The sequence below is a fragment of the Carassius gibelio genome, chromosome B15 (assembly GCF_023724105.1).
Source record: "Carassius gibelio isolate Cgi1373 ecotype wild population from Czech Republic chromosome B15, carGib1.2-hapl.c, whole genome shotgun sequence".
Lineage (NCBI taxonomy): Eukaryota > Metazoa > Chordata > Actinopteri > Cypriniformes > Cyprinidae > Carassius > Carassius gibelio.
The window spans coordinates 25,468,094-25,495,330 of NC_068410.1; the positions used below are offsets into that span (position 1 = coordinate 25,468,094).

The window sequence follows — 27,237 nt, forward strand, 5'->3', positions numbered from 1 at the left end:
ACATGACGTCGTACTACGTGGCCACTTCCTATTGCTACTTTATAGGATACCGGTCCTGTAATATCTTGAATTACTCCCTGCACCCATCTTGGTCCATATCCAAAATTCCTAGTGTACACCGTATCTCCCGCTTTAAAATAACGAGATTTCGCATGTTGGTCATGTTGCTCTTTTTGAACTTGTTGTTTCAATTCAATTTTGCTAGTGAAGTCAGGGTGTATTTTGTCTAGGGTGCATCGTAATTTCCTCCCCATCATCATTTCGGCAGGTGACAATCCTGTGGTAGAATGAGGTGTAATACGATAACTGAACAAGGCTCTATGCAGCCTGGTCTCCATAGTGTTCCCAGAACATTTTCTCATGAGGTCCTTAAAAGTTTGAACTGCCCGCTCAGCAAGACCATTGGATGATGGATGATACGGGGCAGAAGTAACATGTGTTATTCCATTCCTATGCATAAATTCTTTACTCGCTTCACTTACAAAACACTGAGCATTATCAGACACCATCATTTCAGGAATGCCATAGGTACTGAAACTCTTTCTGAGGCACTCCAGAGTAGTCGCTGTTGTTGCTGAATTGACTGGATATGCCTCAATCCACTTAGAATGGGAATCAATTAAAATTTCCAAGGAATGGACAAGCATAGTCCATATGCACTCTTCTCCATGGCTGTCGTGGCCATACCCACGGATGAAGTGGTGCACTCAAAGGAGCTTTCCTCGGTTCTTGAGACACAGTACAATTTGTTACTCGGGCCTCAATATCAGCATCTAAATTTGGCCACCACAAGTAACTACGGGCCAGCCCTTTCATCCTTGACATACCTGGGTGAGATTGATGTAGCTGTTCCAGCAACCCTGCACGTCCTTGCTCTGGAATGATGATGCGGGCTCCCCACAGCACACACCCATCTTGAACACTGAGCTCTTGTTGTCTCTGTTTATAAGGTGCAAACTCGTTTATATTACTGTGATCAGGCCAACCTTTAAGTACATACTCACGCACTCTAGAGAGGACAAGATCGCGAGTTGTCCAGTGCTTGATCTGCTCTGATGTCGTCAAAGGACTAATAACGCTGTCCAACATCAAGACATAATCCTCCTTCGCTTCTTTTTCCGGAATCTCAGGAACAGGCAGCCGACTGAGGGCATCAGCATTTCCATTGTCCTTGCCCGCTCTATAAGAAATGACATACTCGTATGCCCCTAACATCACTGCCCATCTCATAATTCTTTGAGAGACCATCTGTGGCACCGCTTTCAGTTCACTAAATAAACTTAGTAGAGGTTTATGATCTGTACAGATCCCAAATTTGCGGCCATATAGGTATTTATGGAATTTCTTGACCCCAAACACCACAGCTAAACCCTCCTTCTACAGCTGCGAGTATTTTTTTTCGGCTACTGTAAGTGTTCGTGACACAAACCCAATGGGTCTCTCTGTTCCATCTGCCATACGATGTGCTAACACGGCTCCCACACCGTACGCTGAGGCATCACAAGAAAGTACTAATTCTTTTCTCTCATCATAGTGGATTAACACCCGGTTGGACTGCAGTAATTCTTTGGATTTTTTAAAAACTTCCTCTTGTTCCTCTTTCCAACACCAGGGGACTTCCTTCTTTAAGAGCCGGTGCAATGGAGCAAGCAGTGTCGAGAGGTTTGGCAGAAACCTGTTATAGAAATTCAACAGTCCCAAATATGCTTTCAGCTCAGTTACGGATGTTGGTCTTGGTGCATTTTGAACTGCTTGGACTTTTTCGGGCACTGGATGAATACCAGTGGCATCCACTTTGTGTCCCAAGAAAATTACTTCCTTTTCCATGAACTTACATTTGCCCCTTTTTAACCTCAAACCAGCCTCCTCCAACCGCTGCAACACTTGGTCCAGGGTCCTTAAATGCTCTTGATCATCTCGTCCTGTCAGCAAGATATCGTCCAGATATACAGTGACCTTTGGAATATCTTTCAGGACCCCTTCCATGGTCCTCTGGAAAATTGCTGGACTGGAACTAACTCCAAAAGGTAATCTGGTGTACGTGAACAATCCTTTATGTGTATTCACGGTCACATATGGCTGTGACGTCTTATCTAACAGAATCTGTTGATATGCATGAGTCATATCTAACTTGCTAAATTTTTCCCCTCCAGCTAAGACAGCAAACATGTCCTCCATTCGAGGAATGGGATATTGCTCCAGTGACGACTCTCGATTAATGGTTACTCTGTAATCTCCACAAAGTCATACTGACCCATCTGGTTTTAAAACAGGCACAACAGGTGCTGCCCACTCTGAAAATTTCACAGGCTCTATAATATGATCTTTAACCCTTTCGAGTCGATTAACGCATATATGCGTTTTGAGTCATTTTCACCTGATAACCCCGAAAAGAACTTAAATTACACTCTCAGTTTTAATCGTACAGATAAGAGCAATACATCAATCGAATCTGTAAAGGGTCTAGTTTTTTTTGGATACAGACATAATAACAAAAAACCTTTGTGCACTTATAAAATAAAGATAACAAACAAGGTGCGCTGTCTACAGTCTTTGTCTCCGCTGATCGTCATGTACAAACATGTCATTAAAATGAACTGTAACTCCGTGAATACTCAACGAAGAGACATGAGAGAGATATCTATAGAAAGCCTGGAATGTCTACTTTTAAACTAAACAAGTTCTGCCGAAAACAAATATTCTGAGATAAAGTAATCCATATGAAAACAACGCAATGTCTGTTTTTCATATCTCCGCTCATTATATCTAATGTGACCACGCCCCCGCGCTTAACGCGATATTCAGATTCAAACTGAAGCGCGCGGCTTGAATACGCCCACACAGAAGCAAAGGCATTGAGACTGTTCTTCAAGTTTTTATTTTATTTTACTGTTTGCTTCGCGATGAGAGGACTAAGACATAATTCACCCCAAAAAGATGTGATGTGGGTGAGGATTTGAGAAATGGATTTCCTCAGAAAAAAGAATGAAGCACTTTATTCAGCAGAGATCATAAACATGAGTAAGTCTCTTTTTATTTATTTGTACTAGTTTTCACATAACGTGTAAACATTTTACTAGTTAGACTTTTTCCAAATACTTTTTCCAAACTATAATTCCTGACTAAATGTATAATCAAGTGAAACATTATGAAGTTTCAATAACAATATACAATACTATACCATTCAAAAGCTTGATGTAAATAATATAAATGTGACAAATAGAGATAACTCTAACAAATGTAAAAACAATGCAGTTCTTTCGATTTATTCCCCCTAAAAAAACCTGAAAAATATTATCAGCTCTTTTCAACATTAATAATAACAATAATAATAATAATAATAATAATGATGATGATAATAAATGGGGTTTATTTGGTAGAAAATAAGATTGTTAAAAGGATTTCTGAAGGATTGTGTGACTAGAGAAAGGATGCCAAAAAATTTGAAAGTCAGCTTTGATTGTTCCTAATAAACTGTTTAACTGCTCCCCCAAGTGGATATTAAATTATGTTGTGGGATAATTAAATATATTCTTAATGAACTACAAACATAAAATTATATACTTTTATTTTGTTCTCACATTCTTTCTTGTAAATCCTCCCTCAGAGTGGCACAGTTGAATGAGAGGCTCATTATGCAGCTCATTATGCAGGTCTTTTGTCTTCTCAGGTGTAAATCACAATGATATTCATGATAGTTGACGCCTACTCGCATATGACTTTTACCAACAAAAAGTGTTTTAGAAAATTTAAATCAATATATTGTTTTCTGTGAGTGAGTAAACAAGATGATTTTCACATCATTCAGAAAGAAAAATTCTAGGCTACAAGCTCCAGTTCTCAACTTTTCCGGCAACCAATTTTATGTATGTGTTTTATTGCCTTATTCAAGTGATTTAACATTTTTAGTTTTTCACTAACCATGCATAACATTTTTTTTCTCAAAAATACAATCATGTACATGCATGCATTTCACATATTATTATAGCCCAGTTTGTGCTGATTACAGTGATATTAGACTTTACCCATTTAGATATTTATAAGAAACTGAAAAAAGCACAAATGTCAGGGCATGACAAAACTTCTCAAGGCCCCAAAAATACCCTTAGACTCCAGAGGGTTAATCAGACGCTCAAGTTCGGCTTCAACTTTCTCTCTCATAGCAAAAGGCAGTGACCTTGATTTAAAAAAATGAGGCTTTGCATCACTTGGTACATGAATCTTAACAGAGGCTCCCTTTAGTGTTCCAAGTTCCTCTTTGAAAACTGTTTCATGTTCCCTTAGGATATCTTGTAACAACTCTGAGCTGTCTTTAAGTTTACTCACTTTTTCCCAGCCGAGTTAAATCGTCCCAACAAATTAGGCCCAGATCCTGCCACAACCACTGCTGTGAGTTCTTTGGTAAGGCCTTTGTGTTTGACTTTAACTTTAGTGGTACCTAAAATGGGCACTGACTGTCCGGTGTAGGTTTTTAAACTGAGAGTGCTTTTTTTGAGTTCAGACAAGTTCTTCTTAGCTTCCATTTTTCCATACTCCCTCTGTGATACGACAGTCACACTACATCCAGTGTCAATCTCAAACTTCACAGGGTATTCATTTACAAGCAATATCTGTGTAATGGGGGGTACATGGGGCTGTGGTGCCTCTAGACTATACATGGTGAAAACATCTTCAGCCCGATCTTCCTCTTCTTCTTGAAGATAATTTGCCTTCTTTGATTGATTTCCTCTCCCCCATTTCCAAAACTTCCTGTCTTTATCCACACCCGTTTCTTGTGCTTTCATTCTATATACTCTTTTCACATGTCCCATTTTACCACAATTATAACACTTTTCGTTGGCAAATCTACAGTCTTTGGGCCCATGGTTACTTCCACCACATCGATAGCACAATCCTGTAACACTCGACTTGTTTTTTCTCCTGTGTCCATCTTGAAAACAGTGGTACCCAATCGATTTCCTTTATCTTTATGCAAATCAACCATATCCTTATTAGCAGCTTCAATCGCCTGAGCTTTCCTTAACGCTGTCTCAAATGTCAGTTCCTCCTCAGCCAATAATCTCCGTTGTATGCTGTCATCATTAACACCACATACTAATCTGTCTCTCAGCATAACTGTAAGTGTATCTCCAAAATTGCAATCTTGAGCTAATTTCCTCAGTTCGGCCACATATTCGACTATGCTTTCATCAAAGTGTCTGTTACGTGAATTAAACTTCCACCTTTGAACTATTTCACTGGGCTTTGGATTAAAGTGATTTTTCAGCAAACTCACCAGATTCTCATAACTTTTTGATCCTGGTCTCTCAGGACTCAATAAATTCCTCATTAAAGTATACGTCTGAGCTCCCACACAGCTCAACAAAATGGCTCTTTTTTTTCTCTGGTTCTTCAACATCATTTGCCACGAAAAAATGGTTCAATATTTCACAATACTCCTCCCATGATTGTGATTTATTATCAAAAGGCGTCACGGATCCCAGCATGTTAACCATCGTTCTACTCAATCAGTCTTTCAGGTGGTAGCTATTAACTTTCATCAGCTCACTCACGTCCTGCTTTTTATTTACCCTCAGGAAACAGCCGCTCCACAGTGACTTTCATCCTCGTCGCCATATGTTGTATCGTGGATACCAGGGAAAACTCAGAGAACACGGAAACTTCTGAATGATATCTCTTTATTGAGACTCATCTCTATAGCCAGCAAGCACCCCCACACTGAGTGTTCTTCTCTGCTTTTAACAGTGCTACAGCCACACACCCAGTGCGCCACCGCCTCCTACTGGACAAACATAATATCACCCTTAACATACAACACTGAATAAGACAAATGAACTAATCTAACCATTGAGGTTAAGACGTAGCCCCAATTAGGCCTAATAATAAAAAGAATAAGAAGAATAAACAGAAGGCATTGTTGGTGTATGCTGTTTTATGAAGACGTCAAAACTGGAAGAACTGAATCAATGGAAATATGTGCGGGAAGGGTAGATTGTCATCCTCTTTTGTAAAGGTAGCCTACAGTATATGTCATTTATCCTCGTACTTCTTAGCGAGTAAAAGTAGGCTACTTCACTCATCTCCCTACTACTAGGGCTGTCACTTTTGTGAAAAAATTATTTTCGATTTTTAAAACAATTAATGTTCATTGAATCGATTGTAAAATCGATTTTCCATGTCTAAAAAAAGACGTTTCCTTTTTCAACATCAAATAACGGACGAACGTAAAGAGAGCGCTGGAAACGCACAAGTCAGCAATATTTCTTATTTATTGGCATGAAGTTTCATGCAGAATAACAGCAACAGGAGTGCAACATTTTCGAAAAAATATATACTGCCATAACAAAAGAAAAACATCACTGCAGGCTTCAACCGCTATAGCAGATGCGGCTTTAACATAACACAGACTGGTGCGCAAATAACAGCCTGTAACTGCTATCTAAGAAGCAAACAGCATGCACGTTTAAGTAATAGACAGTAAATTAGAATAAACGCATAAAAATGCATTCTCGAAGCTCAAACGGACCAGTGCTGTAACGGACCTTATAGCATCACAAAATGTTGCTGTATAGTTTTTAAACACCGATAATATTGCTCAGCTTAATGACAATGCATTTATCTCACGCTCTAGATAGAAAAAAAATGCAGACAGGTAACCATGTTGTTTTGAAAATGTTTATTCCACGGAGTTCTTCACACCGTTTGAGAAAAGGTCCACATCAGGTTGTCTCTGACAGTCTATGGTCAAAACAGTGTTGGCTCAAATCCGTTTTGCAGATATGGGCCAAAGCAGTTTTTAGCCCTTTTTTAAATGCAGTCGGCAGATACAGATATGTATCACAGATTCGGGCCACACCAGTGTAGCCTATGTGAAAACAGTATCGGCTCAGATTCATATTGCAGATCTGGACCAAATCAGTGTCAGACACAGCTAATGTCTTTCGGTTACCTATGGGAAAAGTGATCTGGGCCAGATCTGTACAATGATATAAATACTGAACTGATGGCAGTTAGAATGTTTAAGCTGAAACCTCTATCTGGCACGGATCTGGTTCACAATCAGAAAACGTCTCTAAGATAGAAACGGATGCAAGGGGCTTAAAACATAACCGGGCCAAATGTAATTGCTATCTGGGGTGTGATATCATCAAATTTAGACACACTTTTCGCTGTGGGGCACAGATGACAACTTTCGCGTCCGCTGTATACACACATAAAGTCGCTGCTCTATTTACAAATAAGTTCTAAAAAAAAAAAAAAAAAAAATCTAAACCAGTGGCATAACGAGATGGAAATACAGACTAGAAAATATATTAAAGGGTCCTGCGTCCATGACACTGGCTCACTGCGGAGCTGGCAGTTTTAATCTGAACAGCGCTTAAAGCTGAGTGGATGTTTAGATGGATGATGGGCTAGAATTAAAAATAAGTAAATAAATAAATAAATAAATAAGGGTCTTTCCAGCATTAAGGTAATAACAGTACTGTTTTTTTTAATCATCTTGTTGCAGTTATAAAATTGCCTGCTAAATGAATGATAAAGAACTATATTAAAACTTGTTTTGTAAAATTTCTTTGTCATTTGAATATTGATTTAAAAATTGGTTGAAATCATAAATCAGATTTTTTTTTTCTAAAAAAAAAAAAAAAACTGGGATTTTTTTTAGGCCATATGATATTACCCTACTTTAAAAGCAAGTAAAGAAGGTTCCCTTTAAAATTACTTTAGTTGTCAATTACTAAAGCTTTTTTTTTTACATAGTGTGAATGTTGTTGATTATAATGAGAGAACTTGAGTTTAATCGTGAGGACGATTTTTTAATTCTTTAGAGTTTCAAAGATTTAATCGTCCCGGTTTAATTTTATTCGTTTATTGTTTTAGGCAAATTAGGCCTAAATAATGGGAATGAATTTATACAGTGCTTCACATTTAAACATGCAACAATTTCTTAATCAGTTTACAGACAAATGTCTTTTTCCCAAAAAGTTATGTCACAATAAAGGAAAGGTAACGAATAACAAAACTGCATGTTGTTTTATTAAAGGAAAAAATTTATTTATATTTAAAATATAGATTAAAATATAGACATAATATATTAAAATATTGACATTTTGCATATTAATCCATGTAGCCTACCCCCCTAAAATAGGCTACCACTTTTAATGCTCAGATGCAACGTAAACCACAATTTCTTTTGAATAATATAACGCATAATTAATGTAAAATAAATAATACTGCCAACCTTTTAAATGTGTCAAATCTAAAATATGGTTTAATACCATGTAGCTTAGAAAATATAAGCACAGAATCAGGCACAGGCTTGGCATTTATCCTGCTTGAATTCGTTCTAAGAAATGTACATAACTTCATAAATACCGAACTTTCATCTGTGAATACTAAATTGTAAATATATTAAATATTTAAACTATAGTGTTTTTCTTTCATTTTCCGTAACTGAAGCAATCAAATCTAACACATCAGTGAGGCAAAACTGACGTCTATTTGCGAAAATGGTCTTTGATGCGCTTGTTTGATAACTTGTGGTTAAAGCGCCACTCAGCGGTCAAAAGATGCAAATGCACTTTATAAACGCCGCGGCAGCGGTACCCGCGACGGTAAAAGAGGCGTTTTCGATTTCTACTTATTGTATACAGCCATTACAATGAAACAAAACATTTCCACCAATGAAACTAATAAATGGTAGAAACAAACCGAATGCATGTAGCGGTTGGCCTTTTGCTGTAGAGATTTTCAATTTACTACATACAGCAGGAGAGGCACACGGTCAGAAGACAAAGCTATGTCTAGCACGGTAAAAAATCTCCAGCCTCGTTCCACACTAATTTCGTAATGAACACTCCGATCCCGGCAAACATTGTTCACACCACTGACATTGGCCAAAGGACCATCTACATTGGGCAAAGGAAAGGATTCACCGTTTGTGCTTGGTGTAGGGCTATACTTTCATTTTCAGTATCACCTTCACCTTCTGAGTCAGGGTCCACGAATATAAGTTCCAACACTTCATTTATTGAAGCTTTATTGATGCCATTAGATAATAATAATAATAATAATAATAATAATAATAATAATAATCTAATGCCAATACTCGCTGACGTTGACAATATTGCTTTGATAAAATGGCTCACTCTCACACTAGCTCCGCTTTTGTTTGCACTGAGTCAATGTGCTCTAGCTCGAAGATTTTGTATAGAAGCATGACGTTTTTTTTGGGTCATAGATGAAGTATTACATGTCTGCTATCTGGTGCAGGGAAGGTTGCATGAAATTTGACACCCTGTTTGATAAAATCAGCCATTTTATTCAGTATCGCATCTTGTCAAGTAAACTCGACCGTGGCGCCAAGAGGGTTCCGATTATTATGCCTTATTATTGTGCCCCAAAAAAACTGAAAACTGAAAGATTATCTTTCACTGTATTATGTTTGATTGTATGTTTGCATACCATTTGCTAATTCGCCAGAAAAAAAGGCGCTATTACCATCTCAGAAGCACTAACATTAGCTATGGCCGTATCAATTTCCATTATTATGTCCTTTTTTCTTAGACGATAGAAAAACCATAGATCGAGGAGAGAACCACTATAAATCTGGACATGTAGAACAGTGCAGCTTAGATGCTGGTTTACTTGCCTGTATTGTAAGGGCCAGCATGAGGGACAAGGTTTTTTTGAGTCTCGGTAAGTAAAACTGGGGAGGGATAATGAGTTATAATAGTGTTCTATGTATTTAAGACAACTATACAAACAATCTCTGAACAAGCATGACACAGTTAAATTCAAAACATTTAATATAATTGTTGTATATAATTACATATGTTGAATTTAAAGAGCATCAACAATTGCTTATTATAATATATTATAAATAAACCATATATGTTCCCTGAATGATCCATAAATACTCATTTTGTTTAAGTCTTCTATATATTTTTACCTGGTAATCCACAAGCCCCAATGTGAGAGCCAGTGTAGTGTAGTATTTTATCCCACATTCACATTACTGTGAGCTGACAGGAGTGTAGTTACAATAGTATACAAGTAGTATACAATAGTTTAACATTAAATTTTTGGTATTTGTCAGACAGGCGACTTACAATGCATTCAGGCTATACATATCAGCATGTTCTCTGGGAATTGAACTCGCAACCTTTTGCACAGTTAACAAAATGCTCTAATCACTGAGCCACAGAAACCTTATAGCAAGAGGTGTAGTAAACATCTTTATTTTCATATAATAAACTGAAAACAAAAATATATACTAATTGCAAAAACGTATAATTCACACAACAGGTGTGAGCTTACCTTACGGCACAAACCTAGAGTCTCCACTGAGTAACATTGGAAGGAAATGGTAAAACAAGCATCTTTCATTCAACGACTTGTAGTTGCATCTCGGGACAAAGCAAAACACCATTGTCGAACTATTGTCTCTACACAGAAATAAAGAACTGGTAATCAGTTACCTTAATATCACAGAATTCTGTGTACAATAATATTTGGAAAAACTACAATCTGAAAAGACTAAATATATAACGTTATGTATATTACCTGAAAGGTAAAATTCTAAGAACGTGAGGCTGAAACGCGGGCTAGTGAGAGATTTTATGGCTACGTTCACACTGCAGGCTGAAACGACCCAATTCCGATTTTTTTTGCCCCTATGCGACCTGTATCTTATCTTTTCATGACAGTCTGAACGACACAGATTCGATCTATTCAAATGTGACCCAGGCCACTTGGGTATGTGGTGCTGAATCCGATACGTATCTGATCTTTTGAAATGCGACCTCCGTCTGAACGGCCAGGCCACATGTATCCGACCCGTACGTCATTGATACGCTGATACGATTGATACGATTGATACCATTCTGCGTTGAAGTAGGCGGGAACGAGAAGAGCCACTCACATCAGTATCCCACCACTCCTGGCTACGACTCCGCACCCACACGTTTCTCTGCTAACACTGCTCCTCAAAATGCCATTGCCAAAAACCTCTCCTCCTTCTTTGTAATTTTCTTCTTAAAACGAAAAGATTGTAATTGTGCTGGCTCCGTAGGGAAAATAACTTTAAAATTACCTTTTACTCTTTAGACAAAGGTATTTTTAGGTAGCATAAACTCTTTTTTTTTTAAGTTGAGTACTAGTTGTTAAGTTGTTTCAACTTTTCTTTTTACAAATATTTTAAAATAAATTCAGTTTTATGTACTTAATTACCATAATTATAAATGCAAGTTTTCAAGTTCACAACCTATAAAAAATTAAGTTGCTTTAATTGTTTAGATTTTTTTTCTTCATGGTTTTTGTTCATTCATTTTGTTGCTTGTAAGAAATTAATTCAGTCAACAACAATTTTGTTAGTAATTTTTTTTTTTTTTGAACTGCAGTTTAAAAAAAATAGAGTGTCAATTTTGGACTTTGCACAATTTACAAAACAAAAACGTGTGCTCCCCACAGATTATAAACAAACTGGCCATACAGATTTGCCGTTAAAACATTTGTATGAATACTCAGTTATGCCATCACAATGGATTAACTCCAACACAGCAAAGTTATCAGAATCAGAATCAGAATGAGCTTTATTGCCAGGTATGTTTACACATACGAGGAATTTGTTTTCGTGACAGAAGCTCCGCAGTACAACAGAATGACAGCGACAGAACATAAAACACATAATAAAAGAATAAAAAATACAAATATGTAGACAGTGAATGACAATATACAAATGACAATTGTAGGCAGGTATATTACAAAGTGAAGTTATGTATGTACATATATATTGTGTGCAAAATTTAAGTGTATACTAAGTATGTGTGTTAGATAAATAAAGTGTGTGTGTATATAAATATAAAGTGTAGTGTGTTCGCCATTATTGTCAGCTGTTCATAAGATGGATTGCCTGAGGGAAGAAACTGGTCCTGTGTCTGGTCGTTCTAGTGCTCAGTGCTCTGTAGCGTCGACCAGATGGCAACAGTTCAAAGAGGGAGTGTGCTGGATGTGAGGGGTCCAGAGTGATTTTGACAGCCCTTTTTCTCACTCTGGATAAGTACAGTTCTTGAATAGATGGGAGAGTTGTACCGATGATTCGCTCAGCAGTCCGGACTACTCTCTGTAGTCTTCTGAGGTCAGATTTAGGAGCTGAGCTGAACCAGACAGTTACTGAAGTGCAGAGGATGGATTCAATGATGGTGGAGTAGAACTGTTTCAGCAGCTCCTGTGGCAGGTTAAACTTCCTCAGCTGGCGGAGAAAGTACAACCTCTGCTGGGCCTTTTTTACGATGGAGTCAATGTGAATGTCCCACTTCAGGTCCTGAGAGATGGTGGTTCCCAGGAACCTGAATGACTCCACTGCAGTCACAGGGCTGTTCATGATGGTGAGTGGGGGGAGTGCAGGGGGGTTTCTCCTGAAGTCCACGATCATCTCCACTGTTTTGAGCGTGTTAAGCTCCAGGTTGTTGAGACTGCACCAGACAGCCAGCTCTTTTACCTCCTGTCTGTAAGCAGACTCGTCACCGTCCTGAATGAGGCCGATGAGTGTGGTGTCATCTGCAAACTTCAGGAGCTTGACAGAGGGGTCCTTAGATGTGCAATCGTTGGTGTACAGGGAGAAGAGCAGTGGGGAGAGAACGCAGCCCTGGGGAGCTCCGGTGCTGATTGTACGGGTGCTGGATGTGTATTTTCCCAGCCTCACTAGCTGCTGCCTGTCTGTCAGGAACCTGTTGATCCACTGACAGATGGAGGTGGGCACGGAGAGCTGATTTAGTTTGGGCAGGAGGAGGTTTGGGATGATCGTGTTGAAGGCCGAGCTGAAGTCCACAAACAGGATCCTCACATAAGTCCCCGGTCTGTCTAGGTGTTGCAGAACATAATGCAGTCCAATGTTTACTGCATCATCCACAGACCTGTTTGCTCTGTAGGCAAACTGAAGAGGATCCAGCAAGGGCCCAGTGATGTCCTTCAGGTGGGCCAGCACCAGTTTTTCAAATGACTTCATGACTACAGACGTTAGAGCCACAGGCCTGTAGTCATTTAGTCCTGTAATTTTGGGTTTCTTAGGGATGGGGATGATGGTGGAACGTTTGAGGCATGAAGGGACTTCGCACAGCTCCAGCGATCTGTTGAAAATCTGTGTGAAGATGGGGGCCAGCTGGTCAGCACAGGATTTCAGACAGGCTGGTGTAACACAATCTGGGCCTGGTGCTTTTTTCCTTTTCTGCTTCCGGAAGACCTGGCGCACCGCATCCTCGCTGATCTGAATTGCAGGTGTGGGGGAGAGGGGGGATGCAGGAGGTGTGAATGGTGAGAGTGCTTGATTGGAGAGGTGTTCAGGATGGGTTGCAGGAGCTGTTAATGGTGTGAACGGTAGTTTGGAGAGGCATTCAGGGCTGGTTGCAGGAGTTGTGAAGGGTGTGAATGGTTTTGTGGGGAGGCGTTCAGGGCAGGTGATGGGTGTTCTTTCAAACCTGCAGTAAAACTCGTTCAGATCGTCTGCCAGTCGTTGATTCTCTACGGTGCTGGGGGGTGGTGTCTTGTAATTGGTGATCTTCTTTAGACTTTTCCACACTGATGCGGAGTCGTTGGAAGTGAACTGAGTCCTTATTTTTTCAGAATAATTCCTCTTTGCCACTTTGATCTCCTTTTCCAATGTGTATTTAGCCTGTTTATACAAGACATTGTCCCCCTTCACGTAAGCATCTTCTTTGGCCTGACGGAGCTGTCTGAGTTTTGCAGTGAACCACGGTTTGTCATTATTGTAAATTAGTTGAGTCTTTGTAGGAATACACATATCCTCACAGAAACTGATATATGAGGTTACGGTCTCTGTGAGTTCATCCAGATCGGTGGCAGCAGCTTCAAAAACACTCCAATCAGTGAGGTCAAAACAAGATTGTAAATCCTGCTCTGCTTCATTAGTCCATCTTTTTACAGTCCTTGATACAGGTTTAGCTGATTTTAGTTTCTGCCTGTAGGACGGTATAAGATGAACCAGAAGGTGATCAGAACGTCCCAAAGCTGCTCGTGGAACAGAGTGAAATGCATCCTTTATTGTGGTGTAACAGAGATCCAATATATTACTGTTTCTTGTGGGCCATGTAACATGCTGTCTGTATTTTGGCAGTTCACGGGACAGATTGGCTTTATTAAAGGCCCCCAGAATGATTAAAACAGAGTCAGGGTGTTGTTGTTCTGTCTCTGTGATCTGATCAGCGAGTTTCTGTAAAGCTGAGTTCACATGCGCTTGAGGATGGATGTAAACACTGACCAGAATGAACGAGTGAAACTCCCGCGGCGAATAGAACGGCTTGCAGTTAATGAAGAGTGTTTCGAGATTTGAGCAGCACGTCTTCTTTAACACAGTTACATCTGTACACCACTGTTCATTGATGTAAAAGCATGTCCCGCCGCCGCGCGACTTCCCAGTGGATTCTGATTCGCGATCCGCTCTAAACAGCTGAAAGCCCGGCAGATGGAGCGCGCTGTCCGGTATGGTGTCATTCAGCCAGGTTTCCGTGAAACACAGAGCAGCAGAGTGTGTGAAATCCTTATTTGTCCGAGAAAGCAGAAGGAGTTCGTCCGTTTTGTTGGGTAGAGAGCGGAGATTTGCCACATGGATGCTAGGCAACGGCGTTCGAAATCCGCGCTTCCTGAGTCTGACGAGCGCTCCCGCTCGCTTCCCCCGTCTGCGCGTCCTGAAGCGCTTGATCAGCGCCGCCGCTCCTCCGATAACAACGTTCACTAAAACATCTGAATAATTGAAATCCGGAAAAAACTCTTGTGGTGCGTTCTGCCGAATGTTCAGAAGTTCTTCCCTGGTGAAACTAATGGCAGGAATATAACTAAAGACAGGACAAACTAACAAAAACACAAAAACATATGCGGAGCTCGTCACGGAGGCAGCCATCCTGTATCGGCACCAGCATACAATTGGCATTTACATATTTTTCCACAGTGTCAAACAATCTGTAAAACTCTACATTTTAAAACTATTTCTTCACAGTAAACCCCATTTTTAAAACCTCTAAGATGGCTACGGTCACAAACAAGCATATATAAATGCTACTGACATTCATATTTTAACCTCAGTTTCTCAAGCAGTATTAAATAACAAAGAGATCAGCCTACAGTAATTTCGTGTCAAAAAAAAAGAAAATTTCCTCTGGAACAAATAGAGATTTCAGAAAATACTGTTCTTCAGATGCATTACTTTTGCACTGGGTTTCAGTCCATCAAGTTCAAGAAACAGCTTCTGAAAGACTTCACAGGTATATTTAAGTTCCTTAGGGTAACTCAGATTCAGAGCATATATTATGCCCATCAGCAGAGCACAGCACCTTGAGATATCCATTCCATTGAGGATTTTGATGCCCTCAACCACAATGGTTGCCGTCTTTTGGTCAAATCCTGAAGTAGGTTGATCACCGATGATGGCAATTGTCATCACTTGCCTTTCAAGGTCCTCCTCAAACTCTTGTGTGTTCTTGTAAAGCAAGAGAAAATAAAGATAGCATGTTAGAGCTAATGAATTGGATTATTGCTGTTTTTTTTTTAAGTTAATCTTACTTAATTCGGTTAATCACCGCAAACTTTGTTCTATATTAACTTTAACTCGATTTTAACTTTTTTTAATGAGCATGCACATAGTTACTCAAATGGCCAAAATAGTTTGCATCAATTAGTAACGATCAAAACTATTTTGTCAAAAAATAGTACGTTTCATGAAATAATTCAAAAGGTTAAGTGAAAAGCAACAGCCATACACACAAGTCTTTTTCCATACATATCTTTATTAAACTAAATAGTCCATCATTATGATATCACTGACCTGGGTAGACCCAGTGTGTGGCCAGTGTAATATACCTAAAATTTGAACTGAAAGAGAGCAGTGCAGGAGCACATTGTTGCCCTGTGTGTTTACACTGTGCCAAGTGAAGATTTAATTTTATTTTCAAGATATTGTACTCACAGCAAACTCCTTGAAAAGGTCGTCTTCTTTCTCTCCAAGATAGACAACAAGGCAACGGACAGCTACTTCTCTCCGTACTTCAATTGTATTGTGCTATTAAATAAAAATGAAAAAAAGAATAAAGAGAAACTGCCAACATGTTACAAATATGGTGTGTGCTAAACATAAGACAAAGTACTCGAGGAGGATAGTGATCAAAATGAGGAGTTTACTGGATGACGACGGAGAATACAGACTATACACAACACCACATTAACTTCCCAATAGGTTACAATAGACATTCACAAGACTATATCTGGATAACATGCACATACAATCACGGACGAGGAGGAACTGAACAGACCAAATTACCAAAACAAGGAGGAAGGTTCTGAACAAGTGAATGACTGCAACATGACATTTTAAACACAAATCTTAATAGTGTGATAGTCTAAATAATTTACAATACCTTGAGAAGCATGTCCCTGATCTTTCTGAGCTCCTCCCTTTGATAAGGCCAGGTCCATCAGTTTTGGGGTACACTTGTCAAGTTTGGCCATAAAGGTGGCTTCAAGACTTACAGTGGTTATTCTCTTGAATTCTTCATTTATCTGTATAAAATAGGAATGGTAGAACATTTTATATATAACAACAGATTACATGTAATATGTTCTTATACAATAAATAATACTGTGTTCAGCCCTGTTCTCAGTATTTTTTAATGCAACACCAATTAATACTTTGCTTGCAATTTCTGTTGTTTATTTACAAATTAAGTTCACTATTTAATTTTCATTTCAACGGTCATGAATTTTCTGCAGCCTGTTTAAATAACTTCAAGGTGATTTTCTGGTAGTTCTGAAACTGTAACAATAGCTATCTGAAGATGGGGAAAACAATCAAAGCTCTAGTCAAAACTCTTTTCACATCTAAAGAGAGAACAAAACTTACCTGTGCAGCATCTGCACAGCAAAATCCCCAGTGTTAATTTAACACTCCCCAGTGTTAATTTAAGACTCTGAGTGTGGACTCATATAAACACTGAAGCAGTGTTAAAAGTAACACTGAAGCAGAGTTGAAGTTAATGAGATAATTAAGAAGTTAATTGAGTTATCATTGACCATTATTGAAGACATCTGATGTTAACAAGCAGAATCACCAAACGAGAAAATTACAATTTGTGTATCACCATTATAGCTTTTCTCAAAGTAAAACTTCCATTATTGATTGTCACAGCTTTGATTCCACAATGAAAAAATCTGTATTTTCTATACATTTTGTAGGTATCTCTTGCAAGTGATTCTGATTTTTTTTTATTAAAGAATTCTAATTTTAGGCACACACAGATAACAATAATCAACGTATGAATCTCAACAATGGTGACAAACAGCATATTCAGATAAACAGACCAACTCTGAACATCACAAAACTAGATACAAAAAAATGAACATAAAAACAGCAAAAATAAAATATTGTTAGAATAAAAAGTTAAAAAGACTGTTCAGCTCATAATTTATTCATGCCGCAATGCATGATGGGAGCCATGGATGAGTTTTTATTGGCTACAACATGCTTTTTTGATGGTCACCGTTGTTGTGATGATCGCGCTGATTCCTGATGTCTGTGTGTCCAAACAAAAGATGACTTTTTTTTTTTTTTACGTAGAACTAACTGTTAAAAACATGTCATACTATGTCAGAAATGCTGGGTTGCTTGCTTTTCTTTTTTACTTAATGTACGCAGTAAAGAAAATTAAACTCAGGCAATCAGGTCACTCTATAACAAATAGCTCAAATCACAATCAATGGCACACATGATTGCCTTTGCTGTGGTCTGTCTGTATGCTATAATTCAGTCACCACAGCCACATAAAATCTAAAGATAATAACTGAAGGGTCAAGATCCCAACTAAATCAAACATTGACCACTATAATGGTGACACACAAATTGTGATTTTTCTCAGTTGGTGATTCTGCTTGTTAACATCAGGTGTCTTCTATAATGGTCAATCATAACTCAATTAACTTAACTTAAAGTCAAAATTATCTCATTAACTTCAACTCTGCTTCAGTGTTACTTTTAACACTGCTTCAGTGTTTATATGAGTCCACACTCAAGAGTGTTAAATTAACACTGGGGATTTTGCTGTGTGATAACGCAGGCCAGCGCTCCATGACATGCCTGATTTCAGGGCTGTTGTAAATTATTTCTTGTCTGCGAAGAGAGAATGTCTTGCCCATTTTCTCAGCAACAACTTGGAAATTGTTCTTTTTTTGTCACTTCATGCAAAAAGTTCACTCTCTCTTGCTCCAAACTCGCATTGCTTTCACCTTGAGGATGAGGAGGCAAGTAATTCACTTCAGACTTTTTAGGCTTTTTAACATTTTTAGCAGGAGTCTGGTCATCTGCTGGTTTTCGCTTGAGTGAGTTGACCACAGTTTCGTGGTTAGCCATAAATCTAAAATTGTTCATCTTGTATTTCAGTCGTTGAATCCAGCCGTAGTGACCATTGAATGACCCTGGTTCTTTGAGGCAGGGATATTTTTGGATCAGGGCCTCCGCTACCTGACTTAAGTGAGCACTTGATGGGTATGCGGTGTATTCAAAAATGACTTCAGCTAATTTTCCAAGAATGTCTGGAAGCATTGAAACAAGATCTTTTGTATCAAGACGAGTCTCAGAACACCTATATTTTTCATTGCCTGACTGAAGCAGTATCTCTGTACTGGAAGAGAAACGGGGAATTGGAAATTCTGAGGGCCAACCCTTTGACCGATAGGTTAAATTTTCTGAACTCGATTCTGAAGAAACAGGCAATGTGTCATTGGAGGTCACAGATGAGGACGCATCATTGAGGGGCTGAGAGGGACAATCATTGCTTGTGAAGGAGCTGTCTATATCTGTTAAAGTCAAAGTTACACTCCGGGGTTCCAGGACATACACAACCTTGATTGTGTCTTTGTCTTTGATATCGGAAGTTGAAAGCAGGGTAAAAAAATCATTGCCAAAATCAACATCCTTGTAATGCAAACAGAAATTCACAGAAATCCCATAAGTTTCTCGAACAACTGATTCAAGTTCTTCAACTGTTCCCGGGACTCCAGAAGGTAATGTCAGTTTTTGGACATCATGGTCTGAAAGAATCACTCGGAGATGAGCTGGTTGCGACATTATCTGTAATGCACAAAATAACAACAAATGTCACAATGTTCCCCCAGAGTTGTAAAGGCTCTGCTTATTGCAAGATCATTACACCAAACTACGTTTTTACGTTAGTTTGTTCTTTTAAATGAAAATACATAGTATGCACAAGCAATAACTGGGGGACCATCCATATAACAAACTTTGCTGCTGGACAGTATTTGTTTCTTGAATGTTAATCTTATTGAAAAGTAAGTGTATGCTAACAGACTTCATCCTTCACAGCAAAATCCCCAGTGTTAATTTAACACTCTTGAGTGTGGACTCATATAAACACTGAAGCAGTGTTAAAAGTAACACTGAAGCAGAGTTGAAGTTAATGAGGTAATTAAGAAGTTAATTGAGTTGTGATTGACCATTATAGAAGACACCTGATGTTAACAAGCAGAATCACCAACTCAGAAAAATCACAATTTGTGTGTCACCATTATAGTGGTCAATGTTTGCTTTAGTTGGGATCTTGACCCTTCAGTTATTATCTTTAGATTTTATGTGGCTGTGGTGACTGAATTATATCATACAGACAGACCATAGCAAAGGCAATCATGTGTGCCGTTGATTGTGATTTGAGCTATTTGTTATAGAGTGACCTGAATGCCTGAGTTTAAGTTTCTTTACTGCATACATAAATTAAGTGAAAAAGAAAAGTAAGCAACCCAGCATTTCTGACATAGTATGACATGTTTTTAATAGTTAGTTCTACGTAAAAAAAAAAGTAATCTTTTGTTTGGACACACAGACATCAGGAATCAGCGTGAGCATCACAACAACGGTGACCATCAAAAAAGCATGTTGTAACCAATAAAAACTCATCCATGGCTCCCATCATGCATTGCGGCATGAATAAATTATGAGCTGAACAGTCTTTTTAACTTTTTATTCTAACTATATTTTATTTTTGTTTTTTTTATGTTCATTTTTTTGTATCTAGTTTTGTGATGTTCAGAGTTGGTCTGTTTATCTGAATATGTTGTTTGTCACCATTGTTGAGATTCATACGTTGATTATTGTTATCTGTGTGTGCCTAAAATTAGAATTCTTTAATTAAAAAAAAAAATCAGAATCACTTCCAAGAGATACCTACAAAATGTATAGAAAATACAGATTTTTTTCATTGTGGAATCAAAGCTGTGACAATCAATAATGGAATTTTTACTTTGAGAAAATTCTGTAAATGAGTTCAGTGATTCATGTTAAACAACGATTATATTAAAACATAATCATCAACACGCGATGATTTTTGCTCTTGGTTTGACAAACAAACTTTAAAAGTAAAAAGTTACAAGCCAAGATCCCAACTAAAGCAAACACTGACCACTATAATGGTGATACACAAATTGTAATTTTCTCGTTTGGTGATTCTGCTTGTTAACATCAGGTGTCTTCAATAATTGTCAATCATAACTCATTTAACTTCTTAATAATCTCATTAACTTCAACTCTGCTTCAGTGTTACTTTTAACACTGCTTCAGTGTTTATATGAGTCCACACTCAGAGTGTTAAATTAACACTGGGGAGTGTTAAATTAACACTGGGGATTTTGATGTGTTGTGAAAAAGTGATAAAGTGGCTTTTTGTTCCAACTTGTGAATTTGACAAGTCAAGGTTTTAATGGCAATCTAAGTAACATAAATGTAGTGTTTCAGGGTTACAATGCTCTTTCCACTAAATACATAAGGTGATAAAGGGAACATGTCAGACAGCTCTGCAGGCTCTAGCACTTTCACAGTGTCTGTTTTCTCAAGAATATAGCTCCTGAGATGCTCAACTGACCATGCAATCATGGATTTCAGAATGAGTACAAGAGTGCCTTTAACAACAACTATTTGGATCAACTCTCCAAAATCCGTCAGACCACCTGTCGAGACATTAGCCAAAACCATTCCGATTACATACTTTGTGCCCCTGTAACACACTGTATTGGCTATCTGAATACGTCTTTCATCAGGGAATTTAGCTTGCAGTGCTTTCTGGATGTTTTCTCTGAGCACAGTAACATCTACAGTAGCCAGATTTGTCGAATGTAAGATGGGTTTTACAACACTAGTATCATGATGGTTACATGCAATCATCAGCTGATGCTTCATGGAAAGTGAAAGCAGAATATTTCGAAAGGTTTGTGTGTGCCTGACAACACGCTTAAAAAGCTGTGTTTGGCTTCAAACCGCATAGTCCACAGTAACAATGGTGGACCATAGGCTCTGATCAACTCAGGATAATGTTCCAGGAAATGGTGTTTGGGTATTAGTTTTTCCTCTGGGAAAATCTGGAGCAATCTGTGTTTGTGTTCAGAGATTCTACTGTCCAGGTAGCAAATCGTCTCCTCTGTGTGAACGTGGCTCACAACTAGCTCAACTATGTCTTTGGGCACTAGAAGTACTTCCCATGTTGGATCACCCTCAGGGATTTTTAATCCAATGAGGATGAAATCTCAACAAAGACCAATTCTCATGTGCATTCCCTCCAACACTTTTCTTTGTTGCAAAATTCAGAGGGACCTGCTGTGGAGAATCAGTCTTGTCTGACCATTTGTACGGAAACAGTTGAATGGCTTTGTTGAGCTCATCAAGAGTAAAGTATTTATTTTTGATAAATACTTGAAGACAGAGAGCCAGTTCTCGGGGGACTATACCCTCAAACAAATCATGCATCACATCAGGAGGGTATCCTGATAAAACGTTGAAATACTTTAGATTCTCCGTAAGTGGACAATGCCTCTTGACTCCATAGGCATGAGTCAAGTCAGTATTCTCCTGCACAGCCTGGATATGCATTTCATGCTGTTCTTTAGTTCTGAGAGGAAATGCCCCTGTTCTGACTTCTTCTAACTGAAACTTTGACTTGTCACCCAGACAAAATCTGCAAATGTAAGAACTGGAGAAATTTTCAACAAATCCCCCCAAGGAATGTGCCCCAAGATTATCTGCCACGACACAAAACACTGTTCCTTTGACTATTTTGCCTATTGCTGGAACATACAGGCCATCCTCCTCCAAGCTCACAAGATCCTTGAGCAGTGGCTCAAGTACAGTACTATAACCAAATCTCTTAACATCATCAGCTTTGCAGAGAATTGCTAAGAAGATGGAGGTCAGTGAAGATCTGAGCAGTGCAGGAACATCAGCTAACACCCAGTACACAGCTGTCACTTTGTGTTTCTTTCTTGATGTTCCCAGAGGATTGCATATCTCAAAGTCATCGACATAGAGAATAATAGCAATCGTAGGATCTCCTGCAGAAAACAACTCATTTGTTTTGTAGTAAATGCCATCAGAAAATGCCCTGTACTGAGTTTAATGGTACTTTGAGCTTCTCTGTTTTGTAAGATTAAATCCCTGATCTCTTTCTGACTCAAAACCTGAAGCAATGACTTCAGAATGGGGACATACTGGAAGCTTCTATTTTCTTCCTTATCCAGTACATACTCCACTGGTTCCACCACATCAAACTGCTCTATATAATAAGACCTTCTCTTGTAGGCAGAAGAAAGGGGACCACTGCTACTCAGGGCAGAGGTAAAAGGATTTGCATTACACAGCTCTGTCACCATGTCTGACACAACCGATTCATCAATCTCACAATTATGTTTCCTCAAGCAGGACTGTAAAATGCGTTTGATGATGGGTCCTGATGCTGAATGAGATATGAAATTTAACTCTTCAACAACCTCATCAATACACCTGTTAGATACATTAAAAGTGCTCTCAAGTTTTAGGAACAACAACGCCAAAATTTTTTCAATGTGGTTTGGCAGAACTCTCACATCATTATCATCATCTTGACCATCATCAGGCATCTCCCTACCTTGAATTTCCACATCACTGAGTTGATCTGTGTTGGTGGAACTTACAAACCTTTTTATTATGTCTTCCTTGAAGTCCATCAATGAGTGAGGAGTATGTTTTCGGCTTCTGTGGGAAGCAAATGTACCATAAATAATAGTGCTGAAATTGCAGTTCTGAAATACACACATGACAGTCTCATGTTTTTTCAAATGCCGACCCAGGTGTTCAAATAATTATCTTTCCGTGGAGATTGTCTTGGCATTGCAACAAGGAAAAGTAAAAGAGATACTTTCTGCAGATCTGAATCTTTCCTGAGTTTCCCTAGAGTGATGTCTTGATAAATGTGATCTAAGGCTACCCCATGTTCTGAAAGAACAAAAACAGTCTTGATAAAGGCATGGCAGTGGTTGCCCATCATTACCATGGTATAGCCTGTAATGTTTTAGCATTGCTATTTGTGTTTTGGTTTCAAATTTACACATTTTACACCCAAAACCCATTTTTAGGTATGGGCCTACTTAAAAAAAAAAATACTGATCAGCCTAGAATGTCATAGTACATTTGCATTAACTGTTCATGCAAATCTCAGCAACCAGTAGATATTCGTAATTGATGTCAGAAGATTCACTGAAATATAATTTAACAGTATTTTACTGTATGCCTTTAAGTGCAGGGAATTTTTGTTTAGGTTGCATAACAGCAGTGACCAAAATGCAGAATATCTCTTTCTGCAGGTTGTACTAACATAAAAACACACTATATAAATAAGCAAAAAAAAAAAAAAAACCTGCCTCTAGTATCTTTTTTGCAGAGATCAGAAGTCTGTTAATGTTGGTCAAACAGCAAAAATTGAATGCTATCTGTGTGAATGACGACAGATTTTTAAAAATGTGTCTGTGCATTAAATTATTTTCCTATTTACAGCACAAATAAAACTCCCTTTCTGGCTGAGCATATTTTTAAATGAAACTGTTTTAAATTCTTATCCACTGCCATCAGTGTCAAATTACACTTCTAACATAAACTGTATTACCAGGTGTAGCTAAACCTAGTTAAATGGAGATAATTTTTTTGTAAATGAAATAAAACTTACTCACCTTGAAATGTCCTTTATGTCGTACTGGCCAGCCTAAAACATGTCTGAACTTGCTCCTTGCTCGTTAAGTGGGGGAGGAGTTTTGAAATCCTGAACTCAAATGGTGTGGAAAAATTAAGTTATCAAGCCTATTTCATTGGGTTGCTACAACGTAAATATTGTTTTAAACGAATCAACACATATATTTATGTTTAAATTGCATTCATTATTAAGTTGATGCAATTATCAACATTATTCTGTCATGACAACTCATTAAAATAATGCTAGCAACTTAAAAGGTTTAATCAAATTAAAAATTTAGAATTTTTAATTTACAACAATGTATTAAATTATGTAGTGGTAACAGCTCCCTTGAATTTTTTTTTAGAGTGTATACTGAATCTAAACGTTTATCTCCACAACGGTGACTTCAAATTGTATTATTTTCCATAAAAATTTACATCTAAACCTCTGCTGATTCTTAATAATACATTTTTAGACACATAAAATTCAAACTGGTTCGTAATGCAGTTGGTGATGCTGTTTGTGGAGATGATTAATCATCTGCTGAGATTTTGAGTGATTTAATGAGTGATTTAATATCTTTTATTTTAGATGACTTCTTTTAAGGCTGTGGTTAAAATCAGTAGTTCTTGTGTTTTTCTTTTTTTCTTCAGTTATTCTGCTCGTTAACATTAGGTGCTCATCACTTATGATCAATCAGCATTTAATTAATCACATAATTATCTCATGAACATTGCTTCATTGTTACTTTTAGGGGGGCTTTCACACTGGCAGTTTAGTGCGGAACGGGGCTCGGTTCGCATGAAAAATTGCTAATGTGAACGTTGTCATCGGACCCTGGTGCGCACTGGTTTACCGAACCCGAGATTACTTGGAGAAGATGGTCTGAGTTCAGTTGTTCTCAAACTGTGGCACAGTTTGTGTGAATGTGGTAGCAACACAGACTGTGGTGCGCACTTGGTAAGAAAGTAAAATATCCAGCACATGCGTAACATGTACACGTGTAACAGTGTCAATATCATCATTTCCTCAACACACAAAATCCATGAGTGGCAAGGAAACATTGATATGTGCTGGATTACACCAAGCAATGAACATTAACGCAGTTGTCGTTAACTATGCTGTGCATAATAGCACCGAAATAACAAAAAAGTTACAACTATGCTCAGTCGCGTTGTGTTCTCCATGCATTTTCCGTGTGTGTTTGTGATGACGTAAGGTGAGTGTAAACACACTTGTGTTCGATACAACTATTGGGTGTGAAAGCAGACCAACGCTGGGCAGCATCGGGAACAATCGCGCTCGTGCTCGGACTGCAGCAAACGAGCCCAGTGTAAAAGCTCCCTAACACTCTTTTAGAGTGGGACCATATACTGTATGCCCCGAGCAGTGTTAATTTAACACTCTGGCTTTTACTGTGTATTGTAAGCCAGTTAGTGAAGAAAGTGTGAGCTGACAACATAACAGAAACAGAAAATATTAAAATAGTATTAAATACATTTTGTAAATAATTGTATCAAATTTCACATTGTATGTAGTCTTGGAACTAATGTATTGGCAGAAATATCAATGACAAAAATTATTTAAATAGATAATTTATCTAAATCTACTTAGATGCATAGATGGAGTTATTTTGACATGAGAGAGAGAAAAAAAAGCCTTTAGAGAGCTTGTTAAAACTGTTTTCAGTTTTTGTGGTCATGGCAATTAGCATTAGCATGAGACCAATGTCCATACATAAACCAAATCAAATCAGTCCTTAACAAAATACTGCAGGAAACAAGCCTAGAGAGAACATGGTAAGTTTCCATGTAACAGAATTATAACTGTTAAAAGCAATGCATTCTTAAATTAGATGATGATTATTATTATTACATCTACATGATTCCTAGTTAAACACCTTGACCATTCAAGATAACACATCCTTCTATGTCTAATTAGTTTTCCAATAATTTAATAACAACAACATAAATCTACATAACAGGCTAATATTATTCCAGATTCAGCCACAACTGGAGAATGAGTCCAGTGTCCTAGTATTTACACTCTACGGTCTCAATGAAACAATGGAAAACAGATATGTGTTTTTTTCTTTAACTGCACTGTTTTTTCCCTTGATGGTCTTTTGTAATGTAACAGTCATTTTCACTATAATCTCATATAAGAAATTTCACGAGCCAATGTATCTGTTTATCTGCAATTTATGTGTAAATGGACTTTTTGGCACCGCTGGATTCTACCCTAAATTCATGTATGATTTGTTATCATATGATCATGTGATTTCTTATGTTGGATGTATGAATCAGATCTTTGTCATTTATTCATCTGCTTTATGTGACTTTTCAACATTAACAGTTATGGCATATGACAGGTATGTGGCAATATGCAGACCTTTGGGGTATCATTCAATAATGACTAGTCAGAGAGTTCTTCAGTGTATCCTTTTCTGCTGGCTGACTCCAATGTTGTGCATGGCTGTTGCAGTTATATTAGTTTCTAGACTCACTTTATGTGGCTCTACTGTTGAAAAGTTATACTGTGAGATTTGGGCAGTTGCAAAACTTTCATGTTTTTCTACAACATTAAATAATGTATTTGGGTACTTTCTTATTCTTACATACTTTGGACATGCAGTATTTATATTTTGCTCATACATTTACTTGATTAAAATGTGCAGGAAATCAATAGAGGGCAGAAAAAAATTCATACAAACATGTGTACCACATTTGCTCTCACTGATCAATGTGAGTACTGCATTGTTATTTGATGTACTGTACAGTCGTTATGGCTCAAAGAATTTGCCACAAGGTGTGCGTAATTTTATGGCCCTGGAATTCTTACTCATGCCACCAATTTTAAATCCGATTATTTACGGTGTAAATTTGAAAAAAGTACGACAGCAAGTTATTAGACTGTTTTTCAAAAAACAAGTGTAAATCTCTTAGTGAAGTTTTTATCAAGTCAAAACGTTTTATTATTTTGTATTCCAGAATGATTGTGACCATTTATTTTTGAGTAGATTAATTTCATGGACATTATTTATGGACAATAAGCCTTTTGATTTGACCATGTTTAAACTTGTTCTTAAATGAAGTAGGAGACCTATGGAAAAAAAAACACAAAGGTGTTTGGAACAAGAAAAAAACAAAGTTGTTAATTTTGGGTGAAGTTTTCTTGCATTCAGGTGCACTCA

General features: G+C 37.9%; 1 protein-coding gene across 1 annotated transcript; it reads left to right on the top strand.

The window, feature by feature from the left end:
* Positions 1 to 22,244: 22,244 nt before the first annotated feature.
* LOC127972387 (olfactory receptor 1D2-like) lies at positions 22,245 to 26,980 on the top strand. The gene is made up of 2 exons (XM_052575849.1): positions 22,245 to 22,250; positions 26,045 to 26,980. The coding sequence occupies exons 1-2, from the start codon at positions 22,245 to 22,247 to the stop codon at positions 26,978 to 26,980; spliced, it is 942 nt and encodes a 313-aa protein (XP_052431809.1).
* Positions 26,981 to 27,237: the final 257 nt, after the last annotated feature.